Source organism: Tetrao urogallus (genome assembly GCF_951394365.1).
Source record: "Tetrao urogallus genome assembly, chromosome: 9".
In the NCBI taxonomy this organism is placed as follows: Eukaryota; Metazoa; Chordata; class Aves; order Galliformes; family Phasianidae; genus Tetrao; species Tetrao urogallus.
The window spans coordinates 15,739,669-15,762,429 of record NC_136822.1 but is presented as its reverse complement, the minus strand read 5'-3'; the positions used below and the strand labels follow the sequence as shown (position 1 = coordinate 15,762,429).

Genomic DNA, 22,761 nt, shown 5'->3' with positions numbered 1-22,761 from the left:
TCCCTGTGCCAGTTTCTTTGTTGCTTAATGATTTTCTGATGCTTCTCATTTTCTCCAGAGCTATTACACCTGATAGCTGTGCAAACACATTCTTAACCACAAGTGGACAGATTATGGGATCAACAGAAAAGATTAAATCATGTTCCTACTAATCAAAAGGGATGGAAACTGCTAAGTTTGATAGACACTTGACTCTCTGCTACACTGTTTCATTGCAAAAAAGGTTTGGATTTATTTGTTAGGCTGCGGTATTTTACATGATTATTCGGTTGTTTCTCATTGAAGCTCAGTTGTATTTTTTGCATGCACATTTTTGAGAGAAAAACATTCTGATTATAGATTTTAAAGTCAGAATAATCAATCATCAGAGCTGTCAGCTCCCACAAATCAAATTGGATGAAGAAGCAACGACATAGTTGCAAAAAGATATCAGTCAGTCCTTCAGATCCCACACAAATACACACAAGACTGAGCCAGTGTTGTGACACTGGCCGACCTTTATCTCGATCATGTTCCAAACATACATTCAGAGAAACTTAGATTCTGACCCCCTGGAAAACAAGGATGCTGTTTCTAAAGTTACTGATGATGTGAAAAGGCCCATTACTAACTATTTATCCGACCATAACTTTGAAAATGATGCAACTTTCATCATTCCGTGGGCTGAAGTAACAGAAAGTGCTGCTGGCCCTGAGGTAGGATGTTCAAAACATCCCTTTATTTTCCATGTCTGAGGCTGAGCAATCTTGTTGACAGAGAACCTGTGTTCTCTGAACACAAAGTGGAAGGTGAGAGTGCTCAGCCCATGCAGGATGTGCAACGCCAGTGATCACTTAGAGGTCAAGCGTCAGAAGAATTTACAGATTTTCTTACCTCTATTATGCTTTGAAGTTCTTCCACATAAACACGCTCGGTTTCTATCAGCTCATTGATTATGTGGCTAAAAGAGAAGAAATATGGAGTGCTGTCAAATTGCATCTTGTTGATAAGCTTAGACAGCCTAAGTATCTTTTAGTCTATTATTTTTTCAGTTCATTTTAAACTTCACCTTGGTTGTTATTGCCATTTTTATATCTGTACACCTGAATTAAGATTAAAAATGCTCCACAAAGCAAAAAGGGTTTCCTCTCCTAACAATCAATAATAAGAGTCAATAAAAAAGGATTATGTTTCTCAAGTCTGTTACATTTCCCAAGGCTATGTTCCTTGTATGTTTTGCTTTCTTTTATAAAACAAGATTGCAGATTGGTCCTGCAAAAGTGGCAACCAGTGTCAGAAATCTGACACACAACAGTTAATTAGAGTAAAAATGTTACTATAATCAGGACTTCATAGCAATCTTACCATAATGCTTTAAGTCAAGACAAAACCAGTGCCCAGCAGAGGATAGAGAAATGGATCAGGGCTGTACACTGCCCACACTGGAAACAATTGCTCTCATTTATTTAAACTCCACATTGATCTTAAATTGAGATATTTATGAACAGTAAAGTCACATCTAGCAATAGAGGCAAAAAGTATCACTTAGTGGCTATGTAATATTATTGCACTCTGTGACACCAAGGGATGTCTGTTGGTCTCTAATTCATATAAAAGCTCTGTAGATATTTCCCTGAATTTGCATATGCTTTGGGGCTTTGAAATGTGTTTGTGGTATGCTTGAAGTACCACATTACTCTTCACAAGCTAGATAGATTTGTTGCTCTAATGCATCTTTCTGAGAAGTGCATGGTTAGTGGCCTAAGGGCCATTTGCTCATAAAACGATTTTGCAAACATTAGCACTTGCTTTTATAACTGACCCAAAACAAATAAAACTGTTCTGGTTAAATGTGCCTTTCCTTTTAACAGCTACTGCAGTCCACAGTCCAGATGCAAAGGAGACAAACAGGTTGCTGCTGTTCCAGCATCACTTGAAGGGCTGAGAAGAAATCCTAAGCACAATTCATAACGTGTTTCTAGAGCCAACAACTTTCATTTCACAGGGTGAAAGGATGGCTGTCAAACAGAACCAACACGGGGCTTATTTAGCATTCCAAAAGTGCATTTCCAGAGAGCTACTTTTGTTTTGTCTTTTTTTTTTTTTTTTTTTTTTTTTTTAAGGAACAGGGCAGGTGTAACAAAACCATCAGATAAACTTTCTGTTTTTAAGCTTTAAACTGATCTTCAAGTTATTCTTACTGTGGAAAGATGCTTATTTACTTGCAAACAAAGCAGACTTCTGTATGCTATATGTTCTGCTATCGAACAGATTGCACAAGGACTGATTCCAAACCCAACCCAGCATTTAGCTGACAATTACACCTGAAAAAGAAGAGATTAGCCCATAGGCTTCCTGGTGACCAGGTCATAAGTAAACAATCGCATGCTTCCTCTCAGCAGTAACCCAGTAAACAAAACAAAGGTCCTAAGACTCCTTTATTACCCATCTCTCTATAAGTCTTTTCTGATTCCTATTTCAACATAACATATTTCAACAGTTGCATCTTCTCTCTCCCAGCTGTTAGCAGTCTGTGTTTTTTTTAAATTATTTTTACTAATCCTAGTAATATGGGGAAAGAAGTGTCTGCTCAGAACATCATAAAAGCTCACATCTTAAGAATGTTTGATGAGAGGTGGTTCTGTGGAACTCCTACAATATTGCCATAGTAGTTATGGGGTTCTCATAAAAGTTAACATCATTTTTTTAGATTTGATTTTATTAACTTAATTCTATAAGTAGATTAATACTAAGTGAATGTTTAAACTTTTTAAGTGTGATAAAAACTCATTTAACTTATCCTTTCCCTCCTTCTTGAGGTGTTCTCAGCCATTTTATATCCCAACTTCAGTGACACTGAGGCAGAGAAAACCATGATGTACTCTTTAGCAGCTTCTGCTTGGAGCTCATATCTCCAAACTACAAGTCTTCTGTACATAAAAGGTAATCATTTTTTCAATACTTCCCAGCCAAATAGCTGGATCTGCTCCCACAGTGGCTCTCGTTGCTGTTTTATTTTTTCTTTCTCTACAACCGTACTCTCACCCAACCACAGTTTGTATCCATGTTAAAAAAGAGAATATTTACTGTTGGTCTGGGAGTTCCAGTCATCCGTAACATCGTGCTATCCTATACTATTATTCTGAAAGCATTATTCTGTATTTCTCCAGCAGCACTGTTTCACCAGTCAAACAAGCAATGACAAACTCAGTTTGTGTACCGTAGAGGACTGGGCCCAGGAATGGGTCCCAGTGCAATGACTGGCAATGGGAGAAGCTAAAAACCTAGGGAGGGAGGGCACTGTAGAGTGGTACACGGACAGGGTTGGTGCAACAGCAGCCTTCAGGAGCACTCAGCAACCATATGAAAGCAGCCTTGTGTAGCTCCAGTGCTCACAGCAGCACAATTTCATACATGAAATGTTGTTGCACTTAGCTGCAGGAATTGCTCTGTTATCAAACTGCTATCAGTGTACAGCTGTGCATTGAGGGAAGGGACTTCCACAGACCCTGGAACTGCTCTAACACTGTGTAAAATCAGGAAATTAAAGAGCGACACAAGTGAGCTTTGCTGCTGTGGGGGAGAGCATTCATGGGCTATAAATGTGATGCCTTGGCATGCTGACCTGCTAAATGATGAAGTGCCATGTGGCACAAGGGGCTTAATGGTGCTTGGGATAATTTAGCAGCCTAAAAAACAGGTAGTGACATCCCCTGGCCTTCATCAAGCCAGGAAGGCTGATTTGTGAAATGTTCACTGTCTCTTTCAGGCCATCATGGGACAGCAAGGGTAACTCAGCAAGCACCTGCTGTAGGGGTATCATGTGTAAGGAAAATACGATGCAGCAGCTGACAGGACTATTGTCACACACAGTTCCTTCAGCTCCCTTTTTTCACTGTATGGTCTCAACAAATATGATCAGGTTAGAATTAATTCCTAACCAGCTGTAAATCCTGTATTACATTGTTCAATATTTGAACAAAGCAAATGTAAACACACGCTGTTTCTAGACATACAGGAACAGGCTGCCCAGAGAGGTTGTGGAGTCTCCTTCCATGGTGATATTCAAGACTTGTCTGGACACCGACCTGTGCAACCTATTGTGGAGAACCTGCTTTAGCAGGGGGGTTGGACTTGATGATCTCCTGAAGTCCCTTCCAACCCCAGCAATTGTATGATTCTGTGATTCTGTAATGCAGGACGCTGAACTGCTGATAAGAAATTAAAGACAAATGCAGCTATTCTATTCTATTGTCTTTCTCACTGATGAGAAAGTGCAGGCACAAGGGTTTACCTCAGTCTCTCTGTCAATAATCAGAAATTAAATGAAAATTAAACTGCTGAAGGAATGAGATAGTACCAAAAAAATGAAAAATGTAAGCTAAGCAGTGGCAGATCAGAGGTACAGGCCCATGCTTTTAAATGTAGCTCTTTCCAAAATCAATGAAAAGCAAAAAGTTCACCAAAATTTCATTCAGTTTCCTTCCTTTTTTTTTCCCCCTACATTTCAGTACAAATTACATAGCAAAGTTTCATGCAGACTTCTACCAGTTTCCAAGGGCTTTTCTCCAACCTGGTGTTGCCATGTTGCCACACAGAGTTCACATGCCTCAGTCAACAGACCCTTGGAGGCAGCAGCAGATGCAGCATGATATATCCCAGCTGCTTTCGCATTTGCTTTCCCCATCAGAGAGAAACAGAAAAACAGGAGATGGAGCAAGAACAGAAATCCTGAAATCACGTTCTTTGTTCTAAGGGACTCTTCATGGTGTGGTCAGTACGAGAACTTGCACGTGACACAAAGGTTTGCTGCAGCTGGCTGTCTCAAAGGTAATCTCAGAAGGCAGTTAACAGCCTCAGGACTCAGCCTTGCCATTACAGGTAAGACCCAAACACTCCCCTCATTGACCCAAGTGGAGAAAAACCAGGAGCAACTGGGGCATGTGGGGCGAGGGGTTAAACCTTCCACATCCACTGTTCCTTCATTTCAAAGACAGTCACAAACATGAGGTGCATCAGCCCAAACCCAACAAAACTCTGAGCTGGCCGAAGCTCCTGGGCAGCTCTCAGATAAATTGCTCCTCACCAGAATGCTTCTTAAGTGAACAAGTCATTTGAGCACAGATGGTGAAGGCATTCAATCGGAAAGTCTGAGGTTTGCACGGTCTCAACTGATTTTAGCCAAGGTCATAACTGAACCCTTGAAACTGAGGTAAATGCTGGTATTAGCAGCCCTCACTTCCAGTGGGGCATTTCTGTGTCAGTCCCTGTCTGTGCTGACATTTAGACCAAATGCAGCTATTTATATTGCTCTGGCCTGTGCAAATAGCAACTAGCAACACTGCTAACCAAGTATAAACTAATCCTAACCGGCTTCTCCTGCACTGCGCTGCCTTGTTGGAATAGAACTGTGGCAATAGGTGTTGAGCTGGCTCATGGAAACTAAGAGCATATTACTGAGAAGGTCCTTGTCACACAGAAGACGCACATCAGCCCATCATATATTTGCAACTCCCTTCATTCTTCATTAACATGAAAAGCAAAAGGGAAAGTAATTGACGAGCTCGTCAGGCTCCCTGGGTCTGTCAGGTCACTGGGCAGCTCTGTCTCAGTCCTTCTGGTAAGAGCAGTGTCAGGTGGTGGCTCTGCTGTGTGCTGCATTTAAAAAAACACTCTAATACGATGAAGCCCTAAGCAGAAATAGCATCTGGAGCCTACCACAATCTATTAATATCTGCTCTGGCAAAACCTCAATGACTTTTTGCTCATACAGTTACTGTTTGTGGATCCTGCTCGCATGGCAGCATAAAACTGGCTCAGGATTTCTGTTTCCATAACCGTGTTTCTTTGCTAACAAAATCACTGGCACACTTTCATTCATAAAACTTACTTCTATGCAAAGATTCACTATCGCAAGGAGTCTTTTCCCAGAAGTGGAACTGGAGCCATCAAACAGAATTATAGCAGTGAGTTTGTCAGTGGAAAGATACACAAATCCTCAGTGTCTCTCCACAATTATTATGCAACCGACAATCTGTCTGCATGGCTGATGTAGAGCCAACAGAAATGGCACCCGTGCACAGGTGTTCCATATCTGTCTTGCAAAAATGCATGGAAAGAAAATGAAAAGCTAATGCATGTCTGCGTTGGACTCCAGCAGCTCAAAGTTTTGTATATTTTCTACTGCTGAAACAGCAGAATACCAGTCTGTGTATGTAAGAGCAAAGTGTCCAGTAGAATCCAGTAGAATCTGGACAAATTAATGTATCAAATAAATGAAAATAAAATAAACATATTATAAATCTATCTGGTTTATAGAGATCTACTTAAATTGAAAATAGTAGCTTTTTAAATGTCTATGGGCTCAAAAGTATCAGAAAGGACCAAACGGAAATGCATGCAGTGCCACAGATACATACTCTGAGACCAAACATCAGCATAGGATAGAGCTACACAGAAGAGAAGTGAGAGCAAAAAATGTCCTGGCTTGCAAAAATAGGCAGAGTGGTAAGGAACATTTTGGCCCAGTACCCTGGCCAGTCTTAATTGTTGTCAGGTTTCTATATTTGAATTTGAATGAAATGTAACAAAATCATAATTTTTGGAAATGTATCTGTTTGCATGTAATATGTGGGAACGGTGTCACTGTCACAGTGGAAAGAGAATCAGCAATACTTAGTAGTTTTCAACTAGAGATTGCTATTAGAAATTCTGACTGATCTAATCTGAAAATATCAAAATGATGTTTGCGCAATGGGATCAAAAGAAATCATAGCAAGTAAAGTGATCCATGGAGGAAATTTCCAGTCTACTTTCATAATTGCTTTCAAGAGGATTTTTTTTTTTTTTTTTTTTATTTCTCATAGTGCTAAATGTACATTTTCCAGTTGAAAAGTATTTTCAGATGAGATTGTGCAATAGTTCAAGTGAAACTTGAGTGCTGGTCAGTTGCAGCACCCTACCCCCTAAAGTGAAGCAAAAGATTGTTCTGGACGTAAGAACATTTGTTGGAATTGAACCCGTATTTGTTGTTTGATACAGAAACCCTTTCTGATTTCTTTGACACACGCTCTCATCTGACAATGAGTGACCTTTACTGAAGATATTGTATTTGCCTGCATAGGTGATTCTATTCCACCGCAAGGTGAAGTCAAATGCCTAAGCTGTTAAGGAAGTTGGTCTGAGCAGGAGGACTGCATTTTTGTTAGAAATATACCTTACCTCTGAGGTCACCATTTATAACACTTTGTTTCTTCTGAAATACTCTGATCTCTTTGCACATAAGAAAGTGTCCCACATTCGTTGTTCCCAAAACAAATGACCTCGGGGAAATATTTTTATATATCTTAATTAGTTGACCTACATTATAGGAACCAGAACACTGTTGTTAACAGAAAGGCAAATTAATTAAATCACCTACAGAAATGAATAGCATGAACAGAGGACTGAAAGTCATACAAGAGCTGTGTCTCATTGCAGCTGTGCACCTACACTGAATGATGCAGCTCTGCACAGAAATGTGAGCTAGCTTTAGGAAATGCGGGTGCTGCAGACTGGCCATTGCTATGGGCCAAAATAACAACCAGCTAATCAGGACAAGCACATACAGTCACAGTTAGTATTTACAAGACAAGACTTCTAAAATGCAGCACTCCAGATCTGGTGAGCCCTTCTGCTGTGGAGATGCACAGAGTCCTATTTCTTGGAAGCCACTTCTTTCACAGTTGCTTTTCCTTACATGTTTGAAACAGAGCAGGCAAGAGAGAGCTGGAAATTGAATGGTTTCTGACTTCTGCAAAAACTATTCAACAGGCTTTGTTTATAGTCAACCTGATGTCTGAAATGGAAACTGTCTACATGCAACATACTTTTTCCATTCCTTTGCAGACAAGATATAGCGATATCCAAATACCAGTTCACCTCTTTAGGTGAGAAATCTGATAAAACTGACAGTGGTGTGAACTTTCCCTCACAGAGTGGTAAACTGTGACACTTGGAAAAGGACTGTCTTAACAAAAGCAAAAAGACAGTCATGAACCACAAAACATTCAAATAGATGCAACCAAAAAATAAAGCACAGAAGTAGGTTCAAGGAAGCTTCATGGGAACCATTTATACTGAGAATTCATGTTCACCACTGAAGGGCCTGCTGCTAGATTAAGAGAGCCTCAGTGGTTGTGATATCTCAGCAGAACTGCTCAACAGTTGTTCTGCAACACTTTGGAAAGCCATTTAGGTAAACGAGGAATTAGTATTGTTATTAAAATGAATGTGGTTGATTTTACAGACAGTCTTGAATTTATGAAAAGGGCAGACCAGAGCAGTGCACGTTGCACTTGGAATGGAGGTGATGGATTTGACGAAGATTACTAGTTCCTATATGCGTTTATATTTCAGTCTGAGATGCAATGCCATGCAAATGCCATCCTGCAAAATCTCTCTGGAATAGGACACAGCACTGTGCCAGACTTAAATTCTGTGCCCACAGACCTCCTGGACAGAGAGATATAAGATCTTGGTAAATGTCTTGAATACACTCTGATTTCTAATGTCTTCAAGAATCTGTATTCTGTGCGATTTGGGAGAAATAAACTATGCCTTTGTTACCTGAAAATTAAGAATGAAAGATAGAAGAATCCTGAACAGCTAAAATGGAGTTTATGGGAGCAGCTGGAACATGTATTCCAATTTAGTTAATCTTTTTGGCACGTGTACATCAGTATGTAAATTGTGATTTGCCATAGCTGAGAAGCAAGCACATCCTTTTTCCGTCATGTTTTCTCTATGGCAGTAAGTTGGGGCAGAGGCAGGAATCAGAGCAGCTGCAGCTGCCTCACTCCAACCAGCAGCAATAGGGAATCAGCTCCCGGCAACTGCCATGTACTACTCTGGTCTACCCGCCTCTTGAACTCAGCTTGATGAACTGAATGATGACTTAGAGGAAGGAGAGACACTGCCTGTTGGAAGACTTTCGAACTGCTTTGGAGAACTGTGGGATGGATTCACATAGAGAAAGTGGTTGAAAGGGTCGCTTTACAGTCTCACAATTGTAGACTGCATGAAATGGAAGGATGATACCCAGTATTTACCCTGTTTGTTAATTTTTCCTAAGCAGCTGTTAATGACCAATATCCAAGATAAAACAATGGCAAAGATACGTAAACAGATTCATCCAGGACTGCCATTCTTCTGCGTTCTTCCTGTGGAAGAATGGGAGGCTTGGTTCATCAGAGGTCCTAGGTCTTGCCTATGTGAGAAATCTCAAAGTACTCCACCACTTCAGTGTTTGTGAGGCTGAGTACAACTGCAATGGTGATAAGAGCATGCCACACTGGGAAGAGCTGCTATAGAGTTATGGGCTCTCAATGTCTTCTACCCACACCGTAATTCTGGCCTGGCAGCAGTAGTGGGAATCAGTATGGACCAACAGAACATATGCATTTTAACCAACAAAAGCATGTTTGCTGCCACATTATTCAGCTTTAACTCAAGTCAGCTGCCATCCAGGAAAGATTGCCCATTGGCCAGGGAACAGAATATGAAGACAGGTCTGCAATAACTAGAACTGCAAATGAAACATCAGTGCCTTCAAACGAGAGGTGATGGAGAAAGACCAGCAAGAGTGTATCAAATGATCTGCATACACAGGAACATTGGAGAGTTTGCAGAGAATCTGCTTGACAGACAGGTGATACTATATAAAACAATTCCTGTGTAGGCCCATAGGAGGAAAGAAGAAGCCTGTTGTATGAAAAATACATGTGAATTTTCAAAAATAAATGTGTCACAAATCTTTGAAACTCGGTTTTTATATTCTCAGTTAATGAGCAGCTCGTTAAGTGCAGGAAGTAAAGTCAGCAGTGATTTACTGAACAGTGCACCCAGTAAATCCCTGCTTCATTGCATCACCAGCTACACAGTGCTATCTGCTGCTGTTCTGCAAACCAGGCAGCTATTAGGTCAGTGTAGTGTGTGTGCAAGTCATCATCACTGTGATTAGGCAACATGACATATGCTTTGTGCTACCATAAATGACAATGTGAAGTGCTCAGCATGAATGCTCCCTTCTGAGCCTGCTGATATACAGGAGCTGTGTACTGTTAACTTCAGATCGGTTTAAATTCAATTTCTTAGAACTGATGTGAACGTGCAGGGATAGATTGGTGTGCTTTGGCAGATTTGTCTGGAGAATTTAAAAACAACTCTGCCTCCAGCTAATTGTTCCCATGAGAGATGTGCAACTGAGTTCAGAAACCTCCTATCCCAGGAAGAGTGAGCCTTGCCACCCTTGAACCTAAGTTGCTGCTAACTCCACTGAATCATTGTGTTAAACAGGCTAATTATAAGTGCTGACGAAGAGCTGCTAAAAATCATATAATCTAGCATTGTAATCTGCAGTAAAAGTTTTAATAAACCCATGTTGCTGCCAGAACTAGAGCTGTGTAAAAATCAATCCATGGCACTTCTTCAGACAAGACCCGTGCAGCCCTTGGCCACCACAAAGCAGCAGTTATGTGCACACACTCTACAAGCCCTGAGATGGATCTGGGATGGAGGACAGTATCTTCAATTCTCCCAGAGTCCTGGATAGGCACAGCAAGCAGCCAGCCAGCAGATGATGCGGACTGCTGTGACGTGGGGCAAGGCAGAAGCTACCTGTGATCCCAGTCTCCCCATGTGCCTGAAACGAACCCAGCATCAGTACGAGCATGTGGCCAGCTGCATTCCTGGAGCCTGCTGGCAGCAGAGTAACTGCACAGAAAACAAGTTGAGGAATTCCTGGAATTTCTGAAGAGTATTAAAATAACCTTAGAATCCAATAGCAAGTGAGTATGGGAGGTAATAGCAGAAGTGGTTGCTTATCTTTCTTTGATAATTGTTTAAGTGCAAATTTTGTAAGAAAGCATGTGAATGTTGAGACTGATTATTCCAGCTTTTCTCAGCCTTCCAGATTCAAGAGCAAGGATGTGAGGACTTCAGAATGCCTGCAGAACATGCCCCTGTAAGTAAGCTCCTGTATTGTAACAAGAAGATATTTTTTCCTCCTGTTCATAATAATTTTCCCAGTTCTCAGAAATATTTGGATCTGTGCAAGGAATGTGTCTCCTCTTGCTGTTCTACAGACATTTCTATCAGCAGCAAGATCTCCCTACATGGCAGCACACACTTCACTTCAAAGATCTTCCCAACCCGTTAGGCAGTAATTAGAGTTTAAGTGTTGGAGCCAATCTGCCTGACAGGGAAGCTTCTCTGAAAACAAAGATTTTGTGAAAGTTGCGAGAGATAATGGTGGACAAGCAATGGCTAGTGGCTTCTTGAAATTTCTCCCGCTGACTCCTCTTTCATTAAGTCTGGTTATAGAACACAGTTTGCTGTGCCTAACAAGAAAGTCAAAAGCACCTCTTTTCTCTTTTAAAATTGAAGTTCCAAGCTCCTCCCCTCTACCAGCTGGAAGCTTTCATGAGTCTGGAAATCAGACTGAGAAGAAATGCTGTTGGGGTTCTATGGTTAACGTGTCACAGTCACTTACCAAGATCTCCTTAGTTAGAATATATGATACTGTGAAATGTGTTACATCATGCACTTAGACACTATGGGATCTTTGCAATGGATCTTACTCATCCCATATGAAAGAGGAAACACATTCATCTCTGACTCTTGTACAGGTTCCACATCAGTAAAATCTTACTTCCTCTTTTCTGCCATATGCAGCTCTAAAGACTACAGCAAGCACTTGAACACCAAAGCTTTTAGCAGCATTCCCTGAGCTATTGCTATCTTTTACATCAGTCCACTCCTAAATTTAGCAATTCCCAGACCTAATGGCCATCCAACTTTGCTATTGCTGGTTTAGAATAGGACTCTGGCACAGTATTCTCATTCTGAAAATAGCTTCTAATTCTTTACTTGGGGCAGAAGCACTGTCTTGTTCTACCAATGCAACCCAACGATTCCATGACACAATTAGCCATTTCCATGTAGAGTCACGCACACTGATTAATGAAGCTCCCCAGTCCTTGTTAGATCAATAACACTGAGAGTGCCTGACCCAGATATTATGATACATGGAATTTAAAGAAATCTCAAATTTGAATCATGTTCAAATCTGCAGTTGGAAAAACTGTCATTTGAGGTACAAACACTTTAAGGCAGAGGCCCACAGGTTGCACACTGAAGGGTCAGAGTTCGCAAAGGTGCTTGGACAGCTGGCTGCTGGCGCGCTCCACAGATGCAGATAAAGCACAATTTATAGGTATGGTCAGAAGATGAACAATGAGTTTGGACTGTGTATGTGCTTGGATACTATTTTGCATGTATGAGCTGCCCCATATACACCTGACAGTAGAGGCTCTCCCAGGTTGTTGAAGTTGATTCTTTTTCATTTAAGTCCTACAAACGCTACCTCAAACTGCAAACCCTACAGCTGATCATTCACCAAGTTAATTCAGATGTCATGCTATTCATGCTTACAGCCTAAGCTCAGAGTCACACAACCATGAAATCTTAGGTCCAGACTGTACACCAGACTTCACTAGATAACACAGCAGGACACACAGCTGCACTGTGGACATACTAATCCATCCCGTGGAACGGGTCTACATGACAAAGGTGGCAGCAGCTGGACCTGAGGCATGTATCACAACGACCCTGCACAGAACCATGGAGTGGGAGCCTCGATCCCAATCTCCTGCTAAAACTTTTTTAACATGTAAGCAGGCTCCTGTGTTCATTTGTATTTTCTAGACAAGAATGGTCGGAGGGAATTCTTCCCACCTTCCTCGCTCACTGGGAAAGAGCTAAAAGTATACTGTTCAAACCAACAGCAGGAAACAGTAACAGCAGAGCAACACAGATCTGCAGAAATCTCCTACAAGCCCACTAATACCTGTGTTCCTTTAAGTCTTATCAACTCAGTATAAATGCTGAAATAGAGGCTGAAGTCTCAACTAGAGCTGATATACATACAAGGAACTGTTCAGTCTAAAATTCTGTTCCGGTAAAGCAGTAAAGCCCTTTGTACTCTAAACACTCATGAAGACTGGAGCTGGTAGCAGTGCATTAATGCAATTAACAAACAAGGTAGGTACTTTCTGGAGAAAAATATCTGTGAAGTGGTTTTTAGACTAACGTTTGATAGCTCTTCCCTACTTCAGCTGTTCAAATACGCATCCTGTTATGCATCTCTTTAAGGGATGAGGCCAATATGAACAAGATATGGTGAGGGTGGGATGTTAAAGATTTAATTTGTAATTAAGGGTGATGTTCTTAAAAAAAAACTCCCTTAACAACATTACAGGAGAAAAGGGAGAGGTCAAGCTGCCTGTTAGTGAGGTAATGTGACAAAATAGGAATAAGCAGGAGAGAATGCAAGTACATTTTGGTTAGTATTATTAGAAAATGAAACTCACACCCCCACTGTAATTTCAGGCCAGAAGCAGGCTGCAGTCTGCTCATTTCACTGACAGAAAGACCTCTTCTGAATTGAAAATTCACCAAAAACCAAGATGGGAAAATAGTGGGCACAAATAAAATCCTTTGAGTGGATGTCACTTTCCAAGAGAAAAGTGGATATAATTTTAAGACAAACTCAGTCATGGCAAACAAAGTCCATGTATGGTGCTTACTGGAAACATTCTCTTTTGTTCTTTACTTTAAATACCTGACTTTGCTTGCTATAGACCTCATTCTACCAAGCTTGCACTACGTTTGAATCATACTTCCCTGTACACACAACTTAAAAGTTATATCTCTACTTTCCCAATTGTAAAAATGTGATTCCTTGAAGCTGTGTTCTCTGAAAACAGTGAGAACTGACAATACAGAAATGTTTGGGCTTTGATTTTTAAATGTCTTTGGAACATTTGGCTGTGGAAAAATCTGAGCTGAGTTAGTTTGCCAACCTGACCTCCTGCATATCAAAAAAGTTAAACTAAAATGGAGTGTTTGTATTTGTTGAAGAACATGTGAATCATGTTTGTTTTTAATTATTAATTGTGGAAGAAACAATCCAGTGCTTTTTTATTTTTCCCACTGATTTACCAAATTCAGCCGAAAATGAAAACAGGAAAAACTGGTAACACCAGCCAAAGAATCGATAACTTAGAGGTTCTTAAACATCTCTCATCTCATTTGGAAAGGGACTGTTTCATCGCTGAATGTGTGAGAAGGATGACATTTAAAGAGAATAATGAGGGATAAACCTATGAAGTAATGTTTATGAACTAGAGAAAAATTAGCAACTACTGTTCTGGTAAAAAAAAAAATGAATGATGTTTTGTTTTTAAGGCTATTTGCACTGTTATTCAAACACTGCTCAGACAGCACGCCACATTTATACAATGATCTACAAACCCTCCCTGCCAGGTCGAACCATCAATTGCAACAATGTTCATTTTGTCTCAGGGCAGAATCCAACAGATGAAGAGAAATCTGCGAAGGGCTACCAAGTGTTTGGTCACACAGAGGCACAGCCCAGGAGAAAGGACAGGTCAAGTGGGAAGCTCCTCAGGCCTAAAGCTTCCCCAAACAAAACTTGTATTAAAAAGCAACACATCCTTCGTGGGACTGGAAAAAAAGGCTCTGTTTTTTTACCCTTTCTGCTTTTGTTGGGTGCCCTTGACAACAATATTCCTGCCTCCTATTGTCTGTCCCATGTGTAAAAATAAAACAGTTCCTCACCCCACAAAGACGCTGCCAGATTTATGGTTGTATGCTGACAAACACACACTAATGCTCATGATACGCAGCAGTTAAATTTCTGGGAACTCAGTGATGAGGTCAGGTATTATTTAAATCAGTCACAGTCAAATCAGAAAACAGAAGCTACATGGTGAGCTTGTGTGCAACATTTATGCTCACTGAGAATCATCTCCTAAAACAGAGCGGTTTCTCAATTTACATTGAATAAGCTTGTTTTAGAGGTAGTTTTTCCTCCTTACAGAGGGTTTGCAAAGGCCTTTACAGAAGGCACGCTCCTCCCACGCAGCTTCCTGAGGTAAGCACTCACACCTCAGCTGTGGGACTGACTGAAGCACTTCAGTGAAAAGAAACTTTCCGGCCTCTTAAAACCTGAGAAGAGTTTAGAGCAGGGCACCCTCCTTTGGACGATGCAAATACATCACCAGCGGTCGTGGTAAAGGTGGGGGGAGAAGCTAAAACCCGTCCTGCCCTGAAAGTTTTCCAGCAAAAGCGAGGAATAACGCTTGCTCTGTGCCCTACGAACTAACCAGCCAACAGCGAGCATTACACAGTGCCTCGTGGTCTCGCAGCAGCAGCAGGCTAAACTTTTCACCGTGACTCCCAATGGAACCCGTGAGACAGAAGGAACTTTTTAGCACTTAGAATACCTTTGCCAGACACCTCGTAGCGGGCACGCGGAAAGGAAAAGGAACCGAACCCCGCATCCCTCAGCCTTCGGCACGCGGTGTTTATAAGCGGCGGGAGGCGCCGGGCGGGAGCTGCGGGGCTCGGCGCGGGGGGAGGAGGAGCAGCCCATTGGCTCCCGGGCCGTGGGATCCCATATCCTGCGAGTGAATGAGGCTGCCCGAGAGCGGGCCGGGCGATTCCTCTTCCCCAAGGAAGGAAAGAAGAGAAGGCAGCTGCACTTTTGGTGGTGAGACAACGAAATCCGGGCGGGGCTCCTTTCCCTCCTCATTTCTGGGCTTATTGGTTGGTTCGGTTTGGTTGTTGGTTTTTTTTTTTTTCGTTTCGCCTATTTGTAAGGTGACGAGTCGGGTAATTAAAATTCGCGACGAGGTGCTGTTTTCCTATCGCTTTTCTTGTTTTCTGCCTTCTGCGGGGGGCTGCGGGAGCCGGGCTGCTCGAGGGGGCTGTCTCGCTTCTCCGCAGCTCTGGAACTGCGGTTCCATACTCCAGGCAAACAAGTTTTCCAGCTGCTTTGTTTAAAAGATTTTGGCCGTGCCCCGTTGCCTTGCTTACTCCTTAAAGAAGGGCTGTGTCTACATCGTGCTGAAATCTCACATTTCAGCGAATTTCTAATACCTTTTTCGTGTAGCGTTGTAGCATTTCCCCCCTCAATCTCTGATCACTGCGTGGCTGTCGGCTGTGTATTAAAACAAAGCAGAAAACTCGGAAGGCGGCAGCGGTCCTCGCAGGGCTTTCTTCTCCCCCTGAGCCGCAGGGGGACGCCCGCAGGCTCCGAGCGGTGCGACAGCGCGGCCCATTCAAAGCGGAGCAGCTCCCTCTCATCCCAGGAGCCCCTCTCGCTTTCTGTTTTTTTTTCTCCAATTCATTATTGCTTCTGGAAAAGTTGTTTTGCTTTGGTTGTTTTTTTTTTCCCCCTTTTTCCGTAGATTTTCTTTTTTTCCCCTTTTTCCCTCCCAACCGCTCCCACCCAAGAAACTCGTAGATCCGGCTGGGAGTTCCTCCGCTCTGCTCCGCGTTGCAACACGGGGCCGCGGGCGCCGGGACAGCCCTGCCCGCCCGGCCTCGGCAGCGCCCCAAGTGTGTGCCAGAGCTACGCGGCCGCAGCATTCCTCATGCTTCTGGGGGGAATCTGCAGAAGAAATCTTGAGAAAATCAGAAGAAGCCTCGAGAAGATGCTTTAAGCGTAAGCGAGAGATGGTGAACGCGTTCAGAAAGTGCATTTCACTCTGCTAGCCTGTGAAGCTCAAAAAGCCTCTTCTGGCTGCGCTCCTGGCCGGGCGGCGGACTCGGGCGGAGGCAGGGCTCCTTTGTTCGCCGGCCGCGTGGCTGGGAGCGGCTCCGCTGTCCCCGGAGCTCCGAGCACCGCGGGGGCTCCGGGCGGGGATGGGTGCTCGGGCTGGAGCGGGGAGGCGGCCGGGGAGGCGGGCTGGACGAAACGGGTGGGTCCGGCGGCTCGCCCTTACTGCGGGAGTCATAGGAGACATCGGGACGTATTGGGAAAAATCTGCTTTGTTAGTTTCTTCTGAGAATGCGGAGTCTCTCTAGAGACAGGAGACCGGCTCGAGTCCAACGCGATCAACCACAAGCATAGCAATGATAGAAGCCTAGATCCTATTTTGGCCACACGAAGCTGTGAGAAGTTGGAATGTGTTGCTGTTCTGTGCTGGAGCATCCTCCTAGTGTCTGCTGAGATGTATGCTGAGGGTCTCTTAGCAGTAGTGTGAGCAGCAGTTGGAAAGGGAGAAGGTTAGAAAACATAAATGAACTGGGAGGTGGAAAAGAGAAAATGATTGTCTTTAAGGCAATACAAATGCTAGCTTTCTTCTTTGTTGAACAGAGCAGGAGACATTAAATTGCAGTTGGTAACAGCTATGGAATACTCCAACAGTGTATCCAGAAGGTGGATCACAGAGCAGGTGGTGGTCTGGGGGTTACACGTTGGTTGTTCTGCACAGAACCAGACTCTTGGAAGCTCACTGTCTGATGTACAAAGAACACAGTCTCAGTGCAAATGCCAGCTCTTTCACTGGTGAGGTTTTGTGCTTCTTTTTTTCTGCTGTGAAACTTGACAGCAGTATCTGCTCACTATTCTCTTCCATTAAGTGAATCACAACTGTCGCTGCTTTCTTTGGGATCATAAATTGAGAAGCAAAGCAGGAGCTGGGACAGTCCCTGACATCTGGCCAAACTGGAGTAGCAAGTACTGAGACTAGAGATGGTAGTTCACCTACAGACTGGGGAGCAGCATGTGGGAAATCCTGCAAGTCATCACTTATCTGAAATGCTGGTGGCTTACGTATTCTCTGATTCGGTGCTTACACCTTCACCTACAGTGTTGTAGAGTCTAGGATATACTAACCATTGCCTTGTCTCCCCAGGTTGTCAGTCTATGTGTGAAGAATTGTTTGGGTAATCCTTTAATTTGAAGATGTTACTGGGTGGACACAAGTTCTGAGGGGCTTTTATTGGGAAAGCTGGTTCTGTTGCTGCTGCAGTTGGTCTGTTGGGCCTTGGAAGTGGCAGTGATGGATCAGTGCTGCACTAAGTTGTTCTTCCATATGGCTTACAAAGTACATTAAGGTACCTTCCTAAAATACTGCGTGTCTGGAGTGAGGCTCTCTGGTTATTCAGCAGACTGCGGTAGTAGTTCACCTTTAAAATCTGCTGTCAAGCAGTGTGATCCACTTCTGTCAGGCTGGCCAGAGGTAACAGGGTTTACCACTAGTACAGGAAACATTGTGTATGTGGAATCTCAGCAACATTCAGGAAAGCCTGGTTCAGATCTGGATAGAAGGTTTGCTTAAGTAGCCCCAGTCTGTGCATTCTCAAGCCTTCATGTCTAAAATAATACTCATGGACAGTTGGGAGACTTCTCTTCTTTCATAAGTTTCACAAATAGTAATCTCTTCATCTCTTGATGGTGAAGTGGGTATGCTATAGAAGGATCTTTGAAAGGTTACTCTTGACCTAAATTGCACAGTCAATGGGGAAATGATCACAACACACAGAAAAAGGATAAAGCAACCTTTCCGCTTTCAAACTGTGTCTTTTTAGAATGAACCTGTACCAGTCCTGAAGTTTAACTGCTGATTGAGTGGTTGTGTAGTATGACCCTCAACATAAATAAAGTTGTGGAGATGCTGCTGCTAGGTACCCAGGCTGCTTAAGCAGACAGAGGACAGATGGCCTTGAAAGAAAAGAAAGTTGTAAGGGAAAGCAACAAAGTTTGAAGGACTGTTGAAGAAACTGGTCTATATTTTGCTAATGCAGACTGTCAGAGTTTTTAGTTTACAGTGCAGAACAAGTTTTGCTTGCTTTGAATCAACTTTGTGAGTTTGAGCTTGACTATCTGGTATGTAGTTTTAAACTTGAACAAAAACTGTTAGGTCACTTAAAACTACCAGGAGTGCTGCCATGCCCTTGAGGTGCACTCTCCCCTTTCAGGTGCAGTAAGTCAGTTTCCCAAACAACTTTTGTCAATACAGATTGCTTTTATTGTTGGGAGGTGTTTTGGGGCATAGCAGCTGAGGAAGGTATTTTAGCTAGTTATCTCTGTTAGAGAATAGTTTAAATACAACTTTAATTGCCTCAGATCACTACTGTGATCAGTCTCTGCTCATTTTTACTGTTGTATCCTTCAATTTTAACGTTCTTCCATTTGCTTTTCTGGTGAGATCAGAAGTGGTTTGTGCTGAATGAAGTCAGCCTTTTGTCTCAGAGTAGGAAATTTATGGCTTCTCTTGTCTTGCTTTTCTTTCTTTCTTTCTTTCTTTTTTAACTGTTACTCATATATTTGGGGTTCCCCTTGCTGTGGTTAGTTCTTTTGTGACCTACTAATGGATGGATGGATTTTTCCTATACTTGAATTGGTTAACTAAAGAAACTCTAGACTTTCACTTTGCACTTGCCACTGAAGCTGGGATATGTAACACTGCATGTCTTACTGCTAAGATGAGACAAAGTGTTTTTGCAACTCTCTTGCAACTTTCTTGACTTTCCAATAAAATATTTGTTCTCGACTCTTCTAGTAGAAAACCTTTACAGCGTGTTAGGCACGGGGTACCAAAAGTGTCAAAGTTGTGACTAAGCTTTTCTGAGTGTGTCAGCTTTGCCCGTCTCTGAGCCCTGAGTGAAGTGCTGTGGTAACTGCAGGTACAGACTTTCTATGGCATTGTTCTCAAAGCTCAACTTCTTAGAGCCATCAGACTTCTTCAGTGGATGACTGGTTTTTTTTGTTTTGTTTTTTTCCTTTTCATTAAATTCCCCCCTGTCTTGTGTGCTTCTGCTCGTGTTTTCTGTTCCCATGTTGTGGTCTGTTTCTGAGACTTTCATTTCAGTTTCCACTTCTCTTTGTTTAGAGACACTGCTTTCACTTGGCAATTCTTAACCTGGTGCTGCGTGTATTCCAGTATTTTGTGTAGTTCAGTTACCTTCTTGTTCTTATGTTAGTCTTGCATGAGGCATATAACTAATTATTTTCCCTGTCTCTAGATGTTATTAAATGGCATGACCTACTATACGTCCTGATCAGAGATGAATACTGCTGGTCAAATGTGAATGGGGAACTTACCTATATCACATAACTTAGAAAGACTGTAGCCTTGGGGAAGTCTCACTGCTTATCAAACTGTTGTTTTTTGTTTGTTTGTTTTTTAAAGCGGTGAGCTTATGATGTTCCTGCTCCATATACAGTCTCTGGCCTTACTGCATTACAGAAAGCACTGCCTGTAAGATTGAAATTCTCTTTGGTTACCACAAAAGTGGGAGAGGATAATGGCATTCATCCCACCCATCTTTCAGGCAGGCTTAAACAAAGCTTTGCACCACTATTATTCCAGCCAATCTGCAGCTCCTTTGTATTGAGACGGTTCTCTATCTGTTTTATCATTAAATCTGAAATGTTTGTTCCTCTCTGGTCTTCTTGAAGCAAGCATGGAGACTCCCAGCATGTATATAGGAGTCTTCTGCACTGGATCTGTTTGTTTGATGTGTATCATCACTGGTCTAACCAGAAGAAAAAATAAAACAAACCCAATATTTTAGTCTTACTCTAACCTATGAATTTGATGTCTCACTTGTTTTAATGCTCCTGCCTTGGTGCCTGAATGTTAACATGAGTATTCTTTGCGTTTTGACCCTGAAAATGAAGATGCATTCAGAGTGTGAAGCTGAATTGGAGCACAGAGTAGGGTGTTGCTTGAGGAAGAGGGGGTAGACTGGAAAGCAGATGAAAGAATACTTGTTCTGAAGTTACATTTAAAACCTGGAATTATTACTGCAAATTCTAGTGTGGTTTAGAAATGGCCATGATAGGAAATCATTAGCCTTCTGCTTCAATGAGCCCTTCATAGTTCTTCAAATTCCCTTTATTTTTAAATATTTTGCCTGGCAATAATACTTAAAGTGAGGCTGCACAGAAAGATAGCCAGTTATCTCAGTCTTATTAAAACTGAAGGTTAAATTCGGCAGTTGGAAGAGCAAGTTTGCTTCATATCCTTAAGCTTAACCTTTGAGTATGGCCTATAGACTGGAATGGATATTATGAAGAAAATAAGCAGGAAATAACATTCCCAGATGCAGCTACAAGTAAGTAGATGCCATCCTTTCTGCCCCTTGTTTCAAACATTTTTTTTTAGGCTGTGTTGTGGCTCTTAGACTTTCTAATCTACTGCAAAACAGGCATGGGGGGGTGGTGTTTCTTCTGCAAACAGCAGTTCTGCCCTTCCTAAAACTAATTTTTTATTTTAAAATAAACGCTTTTGCCTTCCCTGTAACTGTGATTGTCTGTGACTCTCCTGGAGCTGTGTAGCTGTCTCACTATTCTTGCTCGGAAGCTTAGTGGAAGATGGGCCCTTGAAAATTAACAAGGGACCTAAACTTAACCAGCATCTGTTTCAGATTTAGCTGTGTGGAATGCCAGCACAGACAAGTGAGAAAATCCTGCAGCTTGGGAGAATTTCAGATCAGTGCAGGCACTGCTAATTAAATATTCCTCCTTAAACTGAGGCTACATGAGATATTAAGCTGGAAGATTCTGCGGTAGCCAGTTGAGCAGTACGGCTCTCCATACGGTGTTTTCATCATACCTTCTTTAGATATTTAAACTGACAGAGAAGTTCTGTGAGCAAAAGGAGATCGCTTGATGTGCAGTGGACAGTAATGGATGCCTGTAGCAGGAGCAATGGAAATACAGTATTCACGTAGACTCTGTGACACTGCTCATCTTTGTGTAGCATTTAAAATCTCTGTTGATGTGGTACCTATGCAGCAATTATGAGAAGTTAAAAACGCAGTAATAAAAACTTGTTCTGAAAGCTGGGTTCTCCACAGATGATTACTGAGTAATTGGGCACAGGCATTTAGACTAAAACAGGAAAACAAGCTGTGGAAGTGTGATTTTTAACTCTTCGTAAAGAAACACTAGGTGTGCTTAATGAGCTGTAATTGCAGTCAGTGAATCATGTAAATAGGGGCTTATAAGCAAAGCAGTATCTTGCTGAACATCACTACAAAGATCTGAGTTCCTTACTCTCTGAGCATAAAAACAATGCACTCGTTTTCACATACACAGTCATCACATAACTGTTACAGTCAGCCTGATGGCAAGTCTGCTTACAGCATGGCTTGGACTTCAGCTTTAGGCTAAGGTACTTTTTCTTGAAATGTGCCCAGTACTCACAGCTATTAAGCATGTGAAGTGGCAGTTCATGTATTTCCTGTATTTTTAATTGCCTTTCATTTTTGCTATTCATTTTTTTCTTGGCGAAGAAAACAACAGCTTGTATGCATCTGCTTTTGTGCTTCTTGTAGAATGAAAAGGGGTTTCTTCGTTAATCACAGGAAGTAGCAGCTCTGATCCTCAGTTTATTGGTATTTATCGAAAGCCCTTGCTCTTGTACACTACAGCTGAGAATCCAACTGAATCTGGTTTTTTTGTTTGTTTACTGTACAGATCAGGGATACTTAAACACAGTTCTGCACAAGTTCTTTTGACATTTGAGCCCTGCCATCTACATCCATGGGGAGGTAACGCTATTAACAGCTGCAGCTAATGTGCTCTGCCTGTTTTCTGCTTACTACTGTCTTAGTATGTAGGAGCTGAGAGGAATATGCACCCATCTGCCACATCATTAAATACCAGTGCTGAAGTGAGTTTACATAAATGCAGACTGCTGCTTAGTGTAGCATTAGAGCTCATCACTGCCGTCTTCCAAAACGCACGTGATGGGTTGTAGACTGTAAAGTGCCATTACAGACTTTAGTAGGCACAGCCCATGTCTCAGAAATGTGATTTGCCTTCATAGACATTAAGTATGCACTTGATCAACCTTCTCAGAAAATGAGAGCACGTGGCCTCCATTGTGTCACTGCCAGACTCTGAAACTTTAATCACTG

The 22,761-nt window shown here is 42.2% G+C and overlaps 1 protein-coding gene across 1 annotated transcript in view; it reads right to left on the bottom strand.

The window, feature by feature from the left end:
- MCF2L2 (MCF.2 cell line derived transforming sequence-like 2) overlaps nucleotides 1–22,761 on the bottom strand; it is a gene marked incomplete at both ends in the record, with an annotated part of 119,304 nt that overhangs the window by 33,066 nt on the left and 63,477 nt on the right. Inside the window, one exon of the mRNA XM_079539822.1 lies at nucleotides 874–940. Within this exon, the coding sequence (XP_079395948.1) occupies nucleotides 874–940 (67 nt within the window). The remainder of the gene's footprint in view (nucleotides 1–873; nucleotides 941–22,761) is intronic.